The sequence below is a fragment of the Cryptomeria japonica genome, chromosome 4 (assembly GCF_030272615.1).
Source record: "Cryptomeria japonica chromosome 4, Sugi_1.0, whole genome shotgun sequence".
In the NCBI taxonomy this organism is placed as follows: Eukaryota; Viridiplantae; Streptophyta; class Pinopsida; order Cupressales; family Cupressaceae; genus Cryptomeria; species Cryptomeria japonica.
This window is the reverse complement of record NC_081408.1, coordinates 703,213,981-703,231,974: the sequence shown is the minus strand read 5'-3', so window position 1 is coordinate 703,231,974 and position 17,994 is coordinate 703,213,981. Positions and strand designations below refer to the sequence as shown.

The 17,994-nt window shown below is 32.9% G+C and overlaps 1 protein-coding gene across 2 annotated transcripts; it reads right to left on the bottom strand.

Moving 5' to 3' along the window:
- Positions 1 to 5,414: 5,414 nt before the first annotated feature.
- LOC131058368 (xyloglucan endotransglucosylase protein 1) lies at positions 5,415 to 6,487 on the bottom strand. 2 transcript variants are annotated; one of them, XM_057992243.2, is made up of 3 exons: positions 6,280 to 6,487; positions 6,027 to 6,160; positions 5,415 to 5,854 (listed from the first exon to the last, which is right to left on the bottom strand). In XM_057992243.2, exons 1-3 carry the CDS (start codon positions 6,331 to 6,333, stop codon positions 5,422 to 5,424), a joined length of 621 nt encoding a protein of 206 aa, XP_057848226.1. In that variant the 5' UTR covers positions 6,334 to 6,487; the 3' UTR covers positions 5,415 to 5,421. The 2 variants fall into 2 exon arrangements, with proteins under 2 accessions (XP_057848226.1, XP_057848225.1); XM_057992242.2 differs by having other exon boundaries at positions 5,967 to 6,160; positions 6,280 to 6,483.
- Positions 6,488 to 17,994: the final 11,507 nt, after the last annotated feature.

Here is a 17,994-nt window from a genome sequence, read left to right as displayed (position 1 = left end):
ATTCCTTAGCTATCATTGCATTTTGATAAGTAAAGATTTAGCTATCTTTGGTCCTATTGAAAAACTTCAAAAATAGAGAAACAATAACAAATTCAAGAATGGATAGAAAAATGTCAAAAATATTTTACATAATAAAGAATAAGGTTGTAAAATATCTAGTTTTTATATTTCTAGATTGGACATAGCCATTTCATGTTCACACAAATTCATTTTACACTATAATAGGTGTGGTTCTATCTCAAATGAGAGGAGGAAAAGACCACCTAATTGAATTTTCTAGTACAAAGCTTAGGGTAGATAAAGGGTACTAACTCCAATAGAGATATAAGCACTAGCAATGGTGTCTAGTCTATAAAAATTGAAACAATAACCCTTACTATCACCAATTAGCATCAGCTAAGCATAGGAAAGAAAAATACATGATGTGTCATAAATAGACATACATTTAAGAATTATCTTTGTCATTCTCCCCTTTAATTCTTAATGTAGTAGCTCCTAAAAATTGTCTTATCCTCACAAATGCTTTGTTTGTTAATGTTTTAGTAATGAATCAGCAAGTTGATCTTTAGTTTCCAAAAAATTTGGTTGAACATTTTCTTCTGCCATAATGTTTTTGATAAAATGACGACCGATATCTAGACACTTAGTCCAACAATGAAAAATATCATTTTTTACTATATAGAAATTGTAGAGCTATTGTCATAATAAATAACTATTTCCATATTATTTTCTACCTTGAAATATGCCAATATTGTGTTCAATTAGATTGCTTGACATGTTGCCTATGTTGCAACTATCCATCCTTCTTTTGTTGTTGATAGTGAAAAGTTGATCATTTCTTCTAGATAACCAATAAATTACACTTGATTGGGCCAAATTAGACACACAACATGATATTCTCTTCCTATAATTGATATCTCTTTCTCAATCACTATTTATATATCCAAGAACTAAAAAAATTATCCACAGATCCATACAAAATACAAAAGTTACATGTACTATGAACATAGCTATGTATTCTTTTTAATCCACATAAATTAATCTTACGTGAATTTTGTATGAATCTTGTTAATACTCTTACAACATACATGATTTCAAGTGTAGTAGCAGTAATATACATAAGAATACCAAGTAAATTCTATGTAATGTTACATTTTTATTTTCAATACCATCATATTTGACCAACTTCCCATTCATTCTCAATAATGTGTTCATTGATTTCTAATTTTTTATTCTAAATTTATCAAGTAGATCGACTAAATAATTTTTTTGTGATAAAAATCGCATCATTTAAACATCTTACTCTCATTCTGAGAAAGTAGTGTGTTAAACCCTAATTCATCATTGAACAAAAGCATGAGGTTTGTGGAAGTATTGAATTTTTTTATATTAATACTTTACTATTTCCAATTTAGATAAAATCATCAACTCATAAATAGACAATAACTAGGTTTTCAATACCTTTGCATTTGATATAAATTCTAGGCTCACTTACACTCCTATTAAAGATTTTCTTTAAAAGGTACTTAGATATTCTACTATGCCAAACTCTCAGTTGGTGCTTGAGTCCACAAAGGTGTTGAACACAAGAAGATGTTGAGGGGTGGGGGGTAACCAAAATATACGAAAACTTAATTAGAATTAACCTTTTTTACTTATCATTTATTCATATACCTTATGCATGAAAGTAAAAAAATGAAACCACAAAAGGAACCACACAAGGACACCAAGATAATTGGGAAAAACCATGGTGAGAACTATCTCACTATGTGATAAAATTATCATTATTGATATATTTTTTCTTCCAATTCCATCATCTTTTCAAACTTAGCCCCTAATTTTTATCCATTTCCTCTACCCTCCTCCCATGCTGCAAAAGTCTATACTTTTTATTTCATCTTATGACCTTATCTTGATTCCCTCTATGAGCTTGAATCGTAAGACAATTTTCAGACAACTCATGTTTTTGAGCCATTCATGCTCCCACACTTGAAATTTTATTCCTTCCTTGGGGTCTAAACTTCCAAGTAAGTCTCTCCCCTTTTTACTTCTACTCCCTAATTCTTAGTTCCTCCTAACCATTGGTCCTTGTGTCATTCACAAACCTAGAACCTCATCCTAGACTAGAATTTTAATTTTTTATATTGAAAGCTAGTTTAAGCATCAAAACCCCTTATATGATGCCTCAACCTACTTATTGCATGCCATTAAAAGATGTCGTAGAGTCACCATAATGGATTCACACATCCGCTAAGATTTCTTTCTTATTTTATATGCTGAAGTCATGTGCTAGCATGATATAACTGGAACTCCAATACCGAGGAAAAAATTGCACATCAACTACAAATGTTCTCCCATGCCACCCCCATACAAAAATTACATTTGGCCCCAATTTTAAGTGCAAATTATAAAGGATGGATGTTTGAAAGTGGTTTGGGTATTCTCCAAAGAGTACAAATTATAACATGTTTGAATTTATTGCATGTCTCATGCCCCATATTTTTTAGTTAAAAATCTTTGGGAGTTCTCTACACCTTGGCATTTTCACTCTAAAGCTACTGCCCATACATGAGAACTATAATTATGAATTATTTTCATGTGTTCAAAGGTATATATATATATATCACTGACCAATTTTTGATGTTTTGGATAATTTTGAGAAAAGATGTGTGACAAATTATTTCATTTTGTCATTCTCTATCACCATATTTCCAAATGTGATTGCAATATGAATCCAAGAAGTGTAGCAATACTTAGTATCACTAGAAATCATATTTACATTGGTCATTTTATTATTGCATATGAATGTGTGCAAGCTTTTAGAAGGATTAATAGGTTGCTTGATTGATAGGTATCATGCCTTTGTTGTTATTTCTATCGTGTTGTTTATTCAATTGAGCAAAGTTTTGTAAGCTACAGAAAACATTGTTCTTGAACACTTGACCCTCCATGTGCTTAAGATGAATTAAACTGCTCACAAGTAGTAGGGAGGTAAGAAAAAGGTTTGTATGTCATTTGTGACTTGTTTGCATACCCAAGGAATATATACAATAAACCTTGAATGTTTTATCTTAAAAAGAGTTATGTTTTACATGTATTTTATGAGCTATATATGGAGGTCATAGTAGTGGGTTAGTCTTTGATATATTTGCAAAATTTGGGGTGAAATCATATAGTTGGATACTATCATAGTTTTATTATTGTTTAATATATTTATAATTGTGGTTAAGTTTTATTTAAGATTAACTCTAGGAGCATGGTCCTAGGCTCAAGTGAGCCTAAAGTATAGGAGAGATTATCCACTCTCCTTTGTTAACCCTTTAAGCATAAACAACTTTTTTACAAGCTCTCTTTTTACCTTGTTGACAACATATCCCAGTCCTTGAAGGCAATATTTTTTTAGGATTATGTAACATCGCATGATTGAAACATAAAGGCTAAGTAATTATAACTAAGATACATAATATTACCATATGATAGCAAGTATTAAAGAATGGATATATTGAAGATATTCTACTTACGGTCTTACCATGTAGTTCACATACACGCAATTTGTGTAACTTAGAGTTATGGAATTTGATAAATGTACTAGAGGGTTATAACAGTGCAGCTTAATTAAAGCTTTAATATGAAGAAAATTAAATATGATTTAAAAAATATTGTGTGTTTATTATAGTATGTTAGACCTAGTAGTTAGTTTATAGGATAAGTCACCTCTTAAAAATAATACAAGCATTCAAAGATTCAAATTGTAGTGACATAAAACATGAGGTCAACATAGAGGACTATAAAAACAATAAAAGGCAAAAGTAGGTAGTGTAGAACCCGAAAAAGTAAAAGGAAAAAATTATAAGTCATTGCATGATAGTTAAGCAACAAGGTTGTCAATGACAGAGAAAAATAGAGGAAATGATTGAATCCATGAAAGAAATATCCCAAATTTTGATAATGACCATAGCTAGATCTAGGTGGTGCTAAGCTGTATGCAAATGGAGAATTGATGTCCCGAGATAAGATCTTCTTTAGTGCTAAACAAGAAATCAAATAAGTGACATGGCAATGTGATGAAGGGGCTAATCCTAATAATGTGGACAACACATCTAACACTAAAATGGTAAGATAAAAAATGAATGAATGGCTTCTCAACATTGTCAAAACTAGAAATACTTTCACTCTCATACCAAGTTTGTAGTTAGTTGCAGATGCCTATAGAGACTTATCATGAGAATATGCAATACCAATACCCCAAGCTCCCTATTAGCTAATTACATTTTTTTATACATTTGTATTTTTTTCTAACACTCTCTCTCTCTGTCTCTCATAATCATTGATTGTGTGAGTCAAATTGTAAAAACTCTTAGTTTGTTTATGGAAGCTACTGGTTGTATATTTTTTTATTAATTTTGTAGGTTCCTATGTAGAGTACATACTAAATGAACTTACATGATGATATTCAATGAGGTACTCTAACTTATATTGATCCACTTGATATACTTTGATGTCTCAAAGAAAGCAATTTACATGCATGTTTGTGAGTACTACATTCTTTAATGTACATGCGATAATTATAGGATTTACATGCACCTCAAAGTGTATACAAAACTAGCAATGAAAAAATTTCGATAATCCCACCATTTCAATTTAGTTCAATGTCCATTTCGAAATAATTCCTAAATAAGTTTACATATTGATAGATGATGTAATCTTGTATGAAGTTGGGTCTCTTAAACCTTATGATCTTACCCGTCCATTTACACACACTCCTATACACCTCTATCCCACCTTATCCACATGAATATCCTAAAATATTTTCCTAGATTATGCATTTGTTATGCCCATACATGCACCTACCCCTATACATTCTATTATGCATTTGATCTGACAGTATTTATGTCCAGTGTCATTTAAAAAAATGTAAAGTTGAGAAAGAGAGTCAAGAGAAATTTAATCAAATCAGTCTCTTAGAAATATATTGGTAGTCGTGGAGAAAGGCTCCAGTGAAATAACTGATCGGGCTGGGAATGGAGAGGAAGGGACTCTAATCTAATAAACAACGAGGTTCCTACCGGTTGAACTAACGAGGTTAAGGAGTTGAAATAGATTGGTAAGGGTTAAGAGAATGCATTCAATTACTGCACAATATTGTGTAATTGTGAATGTGGAAATGTATTAATATATTCTATCAAAATGGGCACAAAACTGAAGAACAATGACATTGCAAACTACAGTATTGCATTCCCCCACCTTTAGTTGCATATAAATTTTAGAATGATCATGTTTCTCAAATACAAACATCCATGTGACTTGTAAATAAAATAATAAACCTTAATGGATGATGTTCATTAGTTAGTTTTGTAAGTAAGTTGGAAAAAGAGTCGAGAGAAATTGAAGCTCGTTCAATGCTTACAAATGAATAAGAGGTCATTTAAAAATATATATATTTACTTGGGTGGGATACAAGTATAGCTTATTTGGGAAAAAACCAAAGAATGAAAGAATTTGATGAGGAAAGCCCTGAGGAAACCTTTTACTGTCTGTACAATAATCGTAAATCATATAGTTCTTGCGCACCCATTGAAGTTTCTGCTGCTCACTCGATTCCAACGCTTCTGCAGCGTACCATGAATTAACAGAGCAATCAGAAGAGGCAGAGCATGTTTGTGCTTTGAAATTTCCATAAGAGGCGACAAAGGGGGATTTGGTCCAGTCGATCTTCACTGCACCGCCTCTGGTTGCCCAATCGTCTGCGTTCCACAGGCTAGAATATAATCTCATCGCTTGATTCTTCGGATATGCCACTCCTAAATCCTCGCTGTTCTTGAACACTCTCACCGGTGTTCCATCCACAGAAAACCTACAGAGTATAAAAAATACACATTATAAGTACAAAAAGGATATTAAAACTACAGGGCCAGGCCAAAGAGGACATGATTTGAAGTTGCAGGGACAATATTAATATGGCTTACATAATTTGCTGGGGATTCCAGAGCAGAGAGTAAGTGTGGAAGTCTGCTGTGGGGTCGAACCAGAGGTAGAATTGCTGCTCCCGATTGCCCTTGCCTTGAGAGAAAACATTAGTGTGCATAATGTAGGGATCTCCAGACAGATTTCCCAGGAACTCGAAGTCTATCTCGTCGTGCTTATCCCCTTGTGATGACAGCTGCATCAATTGCAATGGGAAACCATTAACATTTTATTAGACAATAAAATATTAAATACTACTGTTCACTACTAATTTGGGGAGTATAGAATGTATGGAAGAGTAAGAGAGAAACTCACATGGTAAGCAGTGACAGTGCCGGCCGAGTTACCAGCCACCAACTTGATTTGCATATCGATTTTGCCAAAGAGATATTCATTCTTAGATTCGAAACCTGAACCTGTTTTAATACAACAGAGGAAGAGGCAGAGGAATCAACATACTGTAAAAATCCTATATATTATATACGCACTGCGCAGAGAGCAAATGAGAAATAAAAAATGGAAAGTTGCAAGAAACTTCAAAGTTGTTGAAGTGAATGGGTTGGAGCGCACTTTGTATTTAGATATTATAGTTGTTGGCTTTTATTACACGCGGAATTCCAGCAAGAAGAAGAGCGTGTTGTTGCATACGCCTGGCTTAACTGTGTGGTGTGTGCATATTAATTATACCAGTTGTATTTCATAATTTGGGAGGCTATTCAAAATGATTGTCTCAGATGTTGACCTACTTTCTAATCAGATGAGTTGTGTTGACCTACTTTCTAATCAGATGTTGACCGCGCAATACCGTTCTCGAAGCCAATTTATTTATTCTGGAGAAACAGGTCACAGACCGTCAACTTATAACATTGGTCAGGTCTAACTATTATGATACCTTGGCACCTTAATAAATATATCTTACGATTGAGGGTCTAGGTTTAATGAGTTCGAGACTGAGAAAATGAAATTATAGAGGAGTTTATGATCTTTAAAAGATTAAAATATAGAATAGAAAGCAATACTTTCTTTTATTCATACATTGTTTATTTATAGTCAATAGTGTCCACAATGATCACATATAAGAACAAGAGACATAATGCGTCAAGTTCTTACTAATAGAATGATTAGTTTGGAATAGAAAACACAAAAGAATTTGGATAAAAGAAGGGAGAAATGTCTAAAGATAGAAGGGGAGAGAGGAATATAGAGGGAGAGGAAGAGGGAGAGGAAGAGGGAGAGATGAGGATAGAGAGAAATTGAGAGATAGAGAGGGATATAGAGATATAGAGGAAGAGGGAGAGGGGGAGATAAAGATAGAGAGATATTGATTGTGAGACAGAGTGATAGAGAGATGCAAGGAGATATACAGAGAAGGGGAGAGGGAGAGAGAAATAGGGAGAGAGAGCTAGATATAAATAATTGATGTGTGTGTGTGTGTGTCTATATATATATATTGAATATTAAGATTTTTAATTCTTAAGTTTGGTTTTATGAAAAAGCTCGAATTTGCAGCAATCAAGCATTATAATATAGAGTGCGAATTTTGGCAGATCTGATATAGCGGAAGTGCGAATTTTGGTGACTCCCGACATAATTAGTATGTCAGGTCACGATCCGCCAGGGGATACCACTGGCATCACAGGATGCGTGGGATATTCCGATACTGGCGAGGTGGCAGGAAATAAGGATGATGACTCAGCGACCGGACAAGTTACCAGGTGTGATCCGCCCTTAATCTCTAGCCCTAAATTTAATATACCGTTTAAATTTTCGGCTGCTTCAGTATCTCGTAGTATTAATTCATCTGCTGCGAAATCAATCCAAAACGCTGCCAACAATGTGTCAAAACCGAGCCCAAACCCTGGCAATAAGCCGAGATCTTTTCTGGAGGCGGTTGCTAAATCTTCTCCTGCAATCGCTTTTGATGCTTGATTCGCCAAACCTGCGCAAAATGAAGTCACAACAAATGGTAGGCATCCTGGGGACCCTTCTGCATTTCATGTTACTCCCAATCCTGAAATGTTGAATGAGATTATTAAGGAAAAAGAAAGGTTGAGTAACACAACCATTTTCTTCTCTGCGGTTGAAATTGATAAAGTGCCTGCCAGAAAATTTTTAGATGACTGGTTTTATAATTATTGGAACTTAAAGCTTGGTTATCAAATCTCGTTTTGTAGGCAGATTCAGAAAGGATTATTTGTTGTATTTTTTGTCAATAACGATTCTCAACAGGCTGTGCTAAAAAAAGAGTACTGGACAGTCGACAACACCACGTTTAGGGCTCTGGCTTGGAATGCAGAGGCTAACCTTGATGAGGTAGTTGGTCTTTCGGCTCCAAGATGGGTCCTCATAAAACAAATTCCTCCTTTCTTATGGCGTTTTATACCTCAGTTGGTTGAACCTCTAGGGAAATTCCTAAGAATGGATGATTCTGCTCGGTTAGTCCCGCATTTAGATGCAAGGGTTCTTATTGCTCTGAAACCTGGTCAAGATCTACCCAAAGAAATTAACATATCCATTGTTAATGAGAAAATTTCCCGCCCTATTGAAACCCTAGGTGGTTTGAATGCGAGTTTTTTATGTAGGAAAGAAGGGCATCTTAGGAAAGATTGCCCGATTATCAGAAATAAAAGTCAAAAAGTTATTAACCCTTTTAACCTCCCCATTTCTAACCAGCCAATTCCGCCTTCCTCTGCTAAAACTAATCCTGTGCCTTCCCTAAATGCTCCCTCTCAATCTTTCCCCTCTCTGATACAAACAACGGTCTCTCAAAATGTGTCATTTACCAGCATTGTGGATACAGATGGTTTTCAAACTGTTAAAAAAAAAAGGAAGAATCGGTCGAGCAAAAAGGACTCAGCCCCTAATATGCTTCTTATACCCCCTCCTTCAGCAACTAATATGATTACTAATGATGTTGCCAAACCCTCTGGCTCCCCTCTGACTGTTCCTAAAGCTCCCACCAAACACACTTCCTCAAAACAGAACCCCCTTGTGAAAGATTTTAAAGAGATTACAGATGATTTCATAGTTGAAGTCATTCCGGCAACCCCTGTCGCTAATAATCAATTTTCGGAGTTGGAGGCTTCCTCCCCTGTTCTGTCAGATAATGAGGACATCCTCACCGCTAGAAGGAAAGGAAGACCTCCAAGATCCAAGAATAAAAACAAGAACAGTAAAAAGCAAAATCAAACAGACTCTGAAGATGCTTCTCCTATGGAGGACATTGTGGGAGCTGAGGCGTCTAATGCTCTAATCATGTCACAATGAATTGTGTTTCTTGGAACATTAGAGGGCTGGAATGTCTTGATAGAAAGTTTATTATCAAGGATTTTATCAAGTCTCAAACTAATATTGATATGATTATGCTGCAAGAAATTAAATCTACTAGATTCAATCTTGAATCCAATCTTAATTTTATTTGGAGAGATGCTATCAAATTCTCCACTAATCACCCTCAGGGTAGGGGTGGTGTGGCGATTCTTCTCAGCCCCAAATGGGGACCTAAGATTAAAAGTTTCGGCTTTTCTCCTTGTAATAGAGCTATTTGGTTAATCTTTAATCATAATGATATGGAATTTGGCGTTTGTTCTGTTTATGCTACCAATGATTATATGGAAAGAAGCTCGTTTTGGACTTGGCTCACCTCGCTTCCTGACATTCCCTGGATGTTTGGAGGTGACTTCAATATGGTTGAGAATCAGGAAGATAAAATGGGAGGTCTGCCTTTTTCTTGGAAAGATCAGGAAAAACTTACCTGGAACAACTTTAAAAGAGCTAAATCCCTTTTTGATCCTTTAAGGGGAAACAAGAATAATAACCCTAGCCTCTGGTTTACTTGGTGTAATTTTCAGAAAGGTCAATACAGAATCTACTCTAGGCTTGATAGATTCTATCTTAATAGCAATTTCTTTTCTGTGATACCTGATAAAAATAATAACTTGGTGCTTGTCTCCCCTACCACCCTTTCGGATCACCACCCTATCTCTATATCTGTTAATCTTGGTTGCTCACCTAATTCTAGTAATCATTTTGACCATAAATTCATTCTTAACACTAGCCTTCTTGAGGATAATGACATTCTTGCTGCCATCTCCATTATTAGACTCATCAATGAGTCCCATTTTCCCTCTCTATCCTATATCCCTAGGTGGAATCTTGATGTCTCTGCTTGGTAGAATTTTTTAAAAACTATTGGCCAAAAGAAGGCCAAAGATTATAGGTTTAAGGAATCTTGGCTTAATAATAATCTTTATAATGCTGAGAATGATATCCAAAATAATCCAGATGATCCTTATCTCTGTCACCAGCTTGCCCATGCTAAAAATGCTCTCAGAAATCATCAACATTATAAAGCTCTTGGTGCGAAAATTCGTTCAAGAGCCCATTGGCTTCAATATGGAGATAGAGGAAGTAATTTTTTCTTTAATCTTATTAAACATAAGCAAGCTAAAGAGTCTATAGATAAACTGCTTATTAACAATCACTTGACTATGGACATAGAGATTATAAAGAATGAATTTGTTGAATTTTATAAAAATCTTTTTACTTCAAAGGATACTCAGGAGGCTAGGGCCCTTAGAGACCAATGTAAGAATCTCATTCCTAATAAGATCTCGGCTGAGGATGCTTCTAATCTTGAGCAGCCCTTGTCTCTAGAGGAAATTGAGAAATCCATCAATTCCCTTAATAATGATAGAGCTCCCGGACCTGACAGGCTGCCTGCTGAATTCTACAAGGCCAACATCAAATGGATTAGCAAAGTCTTAATTAATATTTATAATGAAGCCATTGATACTGGAACCCTGGGTAGGGACATTAATTCTGGTATCATTAAGCTTATCCCTAAGGAGGGTGATAAATCCCTTATTAAAAACTGGAGGCCTATGACTCTCTTAAATGTTTCTTATAAAATTTTGGCTAAGATTATGTCAAATAGGCTCGAGGCCATTCTCCCCAAATTTGTTTGTCCTACCCAAACTGGATTTGTGAAGGGCTAATATATTTTAGAGAATCTTGTTACCAGCTAGGAAGCTCTTAATTGGGCTAAGCATTCTAATCAAAAGGTTGCTATGTTCTTGCTGGATTTTGAAAAGGCTTATGACAGAATTGAATGAAGCTTTATTAATATGATGCTCCAGGCCTTTGGTTTCCTGTCCTTCTTTTGTGGCATTGTGAATATGTTTCTCAAGGATGCTCATGCTCAAATTGATGTTAGTGGTTCCCTGTCTACTTCTTTCCCTTTGGGAAGATCGATTAGACAAGGGTGTCCTCTTGCTCCCGCCCTTTTTGTTATTGCTTCTGAAGCTCTTTTTTATATTCTTAGAGACAAAACTTTATCCCCAGCTGTTAAAGGTGTCATTCTTCCTAATAATAAAGAGATTATTAACTGCCAGTTTGCCGATGATACTTCTCTGTTTCATGAAACCTCTGAAGACAATTTTGTTGCTATGATTAATAAACTTAATTTCTTCTGTAAAATTTCAGAAGCTAGATTGTCTCATGCCAAATCTATTTGTCTTGGTTGGGATGATCAACCTCCTAATTGATTTAATAAATTTGATTTCCAATGGGGTGGCCCCTCTAAAATTGTCAGATATTTGGGTATCCCCTTTTCTATTGACCCCTCTTTGAAAGAGATGTGGGCTTGGGTTAAGGATAAGATCCATAATAAACTAAACAAGTGGCACAATAGGTCTCTATCTTTTGCTGGAAGGATCCAAGTCTGCCAAAAAATTCTGTCCTCTTACAACATTTATTATGCCTCTGCTTGGATGTTTAATGACTATCAAGTTATGGAAATCCAGAAGGCTATAAGAAATTATCTTTGGTCTGATGGGAAGGGAAATAAAAAGATGCATTCTGTCAATTGGAAGTGGTGTCATGTTGATAAGCTCCTTGGGGGCATGGGGTTGAAAGACCTGAGACTTAGCGGTCTTGCTTTGGCCTCCAAATGGATCTTTCATGCCTTGGAGGGAGATGAGCCTTGGAAAGTTTTGATTCGTAACAATATTGAGAGGGGATATCCTAAAAGTGCCAAATTCTGGAAAAATCTTCCTCTCACTGATCTCATTTGTGGTGAATTTCCTATTACTGTTCAAGGCTCAGCGGTCTTTAAATCCATCTGGAAAGCCTGGAACCATGTTAGGCAATTCATCACTAACAAAGATTTTTTTGATAATAAAACCCTCCACGGTGAAAGGTCCATTTGGTGGAACCTTAAGCTTGGTGATAAACCTCTTGCTCTTACCCAAGGGTGCTCGGCTAAGTATTGGGCTAGCCTTGGAATCAAGCAATTCATTGATATCTTTGAAATGGACAGACTTATCCTTTGGGATGATCTTAAGAATAAGTTTAAATTTCCTGTTTCTCATAAAAAGACTTATAGTATGATTGTTAAAGCTAGTAAAAACATTCCTTTTCTGTGTCATGTGGACTCTAATAGTTATTTAAAGATAAAATGGCCTGATGGTATTATCATTTCTAAGCTTAAGGCTAAGAATATTTATTCTATTTTAAATTATAATGTTGATGTTATCAATCATGTTAACAATATTTGGAATACTGATTTGGATATTTCTTCTTGGAAAAAGTATTTTTATTATCTTTGGAAAAGCTCCATTGATCCTAAAATTAAATGTTTTAAATGGTTACTTATTCTTAATAAGCTTCCTGTTAGGAGCTCTTTCTCTGATGTTAACTATTGCACCATTTGCAGAACCCCGGAAATGGGAAATCATATTTTCTTTGAGTGCAGTTTTGCTAAAGAGGTTTGGTTAATGTTCGGTATTTCTATCCCTTGTAATTTCAATTTCTTTGAAGTTATTACTGGGTTTATCTCTAATGCTAAAAAAGATGTTAACATGTTTTGGGATATTACCTCACCTAGCATTTTTATGGCAAATTTGGAAGTGCAAAAATGAAGAAAGGTTTCAAAATATCCCCAAAATGCTTACTGAGTCTTTTCGAAGTCTCACATATTTTAAATTTTTTTCGCAGATTCAGATCACCATGAAAATCAACAAGGCTAAATTCAAAAGGCTGTTCAAGGACGGTCATGCTACCTTTTTTTCCAATGACGTTAAGAATGTATATTTCTGGAGGTTGCATTTGGATAATATACATGATTTCAATCAAACTTTCAGCAGAATTAGAAAGGAGATTAAAATAAGACCTCACAATGCTACTAATGAGTCGGTTTACATGCTGAAACAAATTCAAGATCAGAAAAGCATGGTGTGGATGGATGGCGCTATGGGTTGGCTGGCTTGGGTGGACACCTGGGATGATGTGCTTTACTAGTTGTCGTAATTTAAGTTATATATGTTGCTGGTTCATTGTAAATACTCTTTTTAGATGGTGTGAGGCTTAGCCTCTGTTCTCTGATACTCTGCGATCTCTTGTATTTTTGATCTCCTTATTCTTAATATAAAAAAAGTTTGGTTTTATTTGTAACTTTTGATAATAGTTAAAATTTTAGCTTTTTTATTTTTATTTTTAATATTTTATTAGAAGAACATTTTTTGTTTTTTAAAATAAAAGGTAATTATATTGGAATTGTTAAACCTAAAATTTTAACTTCAAAACCTAACTTAAAAATTAAAAATTAAATTCAAATCTATTAAATAGGTATATTTTTTATTTTTTAGAATACTTTTGAATAAGCTAACATTCGTTATTTTCACAATTCTTTTGTTTTATTTCTATTTTGGAAAGTGAAACAAATAATATATATTTATTTGTTGCTTTTTAATAGTTCTATTTATCCTTATTATTACATATTTTAAAAATTTGACCCAAATGACAAAGAAACAATAATAACAAAACATCATTTTTTTTGGAATTTTTTCACTGACCTATGAAATGTAAGACCATTTTAATTTTTTGTAGATTTTTAATTTGTAAATTAACTTAAGTGAATCCATAAAACAAAACCCTAAAAAAAAATCATAATTTAATATATGAAAATATAAATTTTGAATTAATGAAAAAAATAAATAAAAATCCCTAAATTTAGGAAATCCACACCAATCTATTCATTTGCCATGATATTTGAAATAAAATGATTGCAAATATCTATATGGTTATTCCATCTATGAAAATTGTCACATTTTGCTATTGCAATTGTAGAGCTAATTTCATGATAAATAATTGTTGATTATTTTGTTAATGTGCCAATATTATGTTCAACCACATTGTTTGACATTTTGTTGTTGTTGCTACAATGCATTTTTATTTTGTTAATTCAATAAAAAATTATCAATAGGTGTATACAAAATACCAAAGTTGAATGAAATAAGAACATACTTGTGTATTCCTTTTACTGCATATAAATGAATCTTAGTGGGATTTTGTATGAATCTTGATACTAATAGATTATGACATACTTGATTTCAAGTCCAGTGGTAGTAAGATACATAAAAATACCAACTAAACTTCAATATAGTGTTGCATTTTTCTTTTCATTATCATCATCTTTGACCAACTTCTCATTCACATTCAATAATGTGTTCATTTATTTCTGATTTTTCATTCTAAATCTATCAAGTAGATTGAATAGATACTTTTCTTGTGAAATAAAAATACCATCATTCAACCACCTTACTTTTATTAAAAAAAAAGTAACATATCAAATCCTTATTCGTCAAATTTTAAATGTGTAAGCTTCATGATATTCTTGAATTTCTCTATATTAATAATTCACCATTGCCAATTTAAATCAAATATCAACATATATATAAATAGACCATGATTAAGTTTTCAATGCCTCTACATATTATATAAAGTGTATGTTCATTGTCATTCTCATTGAAGGATTTTTTTTGAAAAGTACTCATATATTATTCTATACCAAGATCTTGATGTTTTCTTGAGTTCATAAAGGGCCCGTTATAAATTATAATTTTTTTCTTTCTTATCCTACAACATCATATTCTAACGTTTTCTCTACAAGAACTTCTTCATTTAAGAAACAATTTCAAACATCTTATTTCACATCAAAGTGATGTGCTAACCTCTTAGATTGTCATGCTAATGTCAAAATAGTTCTTATAATATCCAATCTCACTATAGGAACATAGCTTTCATTATAATCTATCATTGGTTGCTATGATAATCCTTTTGCAACCACTCTTTAAATTTGTTCCATTCAATGGATCCATCAACCTTAGATTTTATTTTGTTGACCCATTTTGGTCCAATAACATCCTCTTGTGATGAAGGACCTACTAAATACTCTATTTTCATTCTTTAAATAGAAGTGATCTCCTCATCCATGTCCTTGATCTAGACTTCTACTTGAATATGAGATAGTCAAGAAAAAATTATAAATGAATCAAATTATACTAGTAGTAATTTTATAAATTTGTTTGATAATTTTTACCTTCCTTAAAAAAAGATGTGAAATTGAAGGAATAATTGACGATGAATGTGTTTGAGTTGAAGATGAGATGTTTCGTTGGCTAGTAGAATAAGTTGGAGCATCTTGTTCTATTGCTACCGTTCTTGGATGTTCTTGATATAAATTTTTATTCAATTTTCATTCACCCTTTGGAAATAATTACACCATGGCTTACTAAATCAGGTATTCCTTTTGTTGGATTATATAACCTATAACCCATTGTGTCCTCATTATAGCTAATAAAAATAATTATGTCACTTTAATCACTTTTTTTTTTTGTCTTTTATGTTCAATTGTATGATAATTAGCAATGCAAAAAAAAAACCTTATGATGAGGCATACAAGGTTTGTTTTTGATCCATGTCTCAAAAGGATTTATATCATTTACACTTTTGGTTAGATATCTATTTATCAAATAAGTAATGTAGCTACTTTTTAGCCCAAAAAGTACTAATTGGAACATTAGCCTTGAGCATTCTTTTGATCATCTCTATAACTTTATGATTATGTAAGGGTATAAATCATAATCAATTGTGTTTGATTGGTAATTCTCTTTGTAAAAATATTAAAATTAATTGCTAGTATATTCTCCCTCTCTACCTTCACACATAGTCTTCAAGGAACAACCAATTTGTTTTTTTAATTTGATTTAAATCTTGATATCATTAAGTTTTTTGACCTTTCTTAATTAAATATACTCATTTTCCTCCACTATAATCATCGGGAAAATAATTAAATACCTTACCAATTTCAAGTATGTAGTGTCAACTTTTTTGACCTTTATGAACACGATTGAGGTGGAGAAAGAATAAGCAACATGATAAAAAAAAATTGAAGAAAAGGATTAAAAATTAATCTATATTTTTCATGTGATGGTAGAAAATAAATCTCTAAAAATTGTTTAAATTTTGGTTAGCAATTGGAGTAGTCATATGATAATTAGTAAAGTATGTTTTTAAAGATGAGTGAGTCTCCTAAAACACAAGTACTCAATGATGAAAAATAAGTTAACACTATGGGAAAATGAATCATCGCAAATTCAAGAACAACTAAGGTTCAATCTTATATAACCATATTATTTTTATATGTGCCAAGAATCACTCTTAATCTAGTAAGCATAAGAAAAATTATTGAAAAAGGATATTCTACTATTTTCAAGTGAATACATGTTTTATTTGTGATTAAAATGATGGTAATTATATTGTTGCAAAATTTGGTAATGCTTTAAAACATATTTTTTCCTCTTAGATTTGCATAGATAAACTTAATATTTGAATTATCACTAAAATGATGAATCATAGTTATGGCAAATGAGACATGGACACCTACCTTTCAATATATAAAACCAATTGATTAGAAGCAAGACTTTGTTCTATTAAGAAAAGCTTGGAGAGTAAAAGTGCCGCCTAAATTAGTGCATGCTAATATTTGTGGTCCAATGTAGACCTTATCACTTAACAAAATGGGCATTTTTTTTTAATAACTAAAATAGGATAAACTGGGTATATTTAGTTAAATCAAGGTCAAAATCCCTCTTGATGTAAATATAGTGATTTGAAGCCAACATAGAAAAAAAGTGGTTAGTTATTCCTTTAAGACTTCATGTAAAGATAAGGGGAGAGAATTTACTTCAAACGAAGTTTAACATTTTTGCAAAAAATAGTTCTATTCAAAGGAAATTGATTATAAGTTACATCCTTTCGCAAACTGGAGTAGTTGAATATAAGGATTGTAAAATTGTAGAGATGATTAGAACAACACTCAAGGCCAATGGTCTTCTAAGTACTTTCTAGGTTGAAAAATGACTACATTTATTTAGTTGACAAATAGACATTGAAAAAAAAAGTGCAAACAATATGACTCCTTGTGAGGTATGGAGTGGAAGAAAACTTCTTGTGGCTCATCGTAAGGTGTTTGGTTGCATTGATAATGCTCATTTATTTCCAAGGATGTAAAAGAAAAAAAGACGATGATGATAGTGAGAAATGTTTTTTTATTGGCTACAATGAGGATATAACATACACAATCTAGTAAAAAACACACAACTTAGTAAGAAATGATATAATTTTTTCCAAAAACAATGTATGGAAATTGAATAAAAAAATTACAGCTAAAAAAACCATGAATTATAAAAATAGAACAAGATGTTTCATCTTATTCTAGCAGCCCAAGCAACATATTATGTTCTACTCAAACACCTTAATCATCAATTGTTCCTTCAAATACACTTCCTCCTCCAAGGAAGATAAAAAATTTCAAAGAAATTTATGAAATAACTACTAGTTTTGATTTCTTTGTTAAGTTTTCTTTACTATTTGATTTTCAAGTAGAACCAAGACATTTAAGATGCAATAAGACATTCATAAAGTTTGTATTAAGGCCATGGATGAGGATATCACTTGTATTAAAAGGAATGGGACACAAGAGTTAGTAGATCCTTGAGTAGAAAAGGATTGGACTAAATGGGTTTAAAAATTAAAATTTTGTAATGCTAATGGATCCATTGAAAGACACAAAGAAATATCAGTAGTGAAAGGCTTCTCACAACAATGATTATAGTGAAACCTATGCTCCTAGGGTGAGATTGGATATTATAAGAACTAATTTTTGGCATTTGCAACACAATTTAAGTG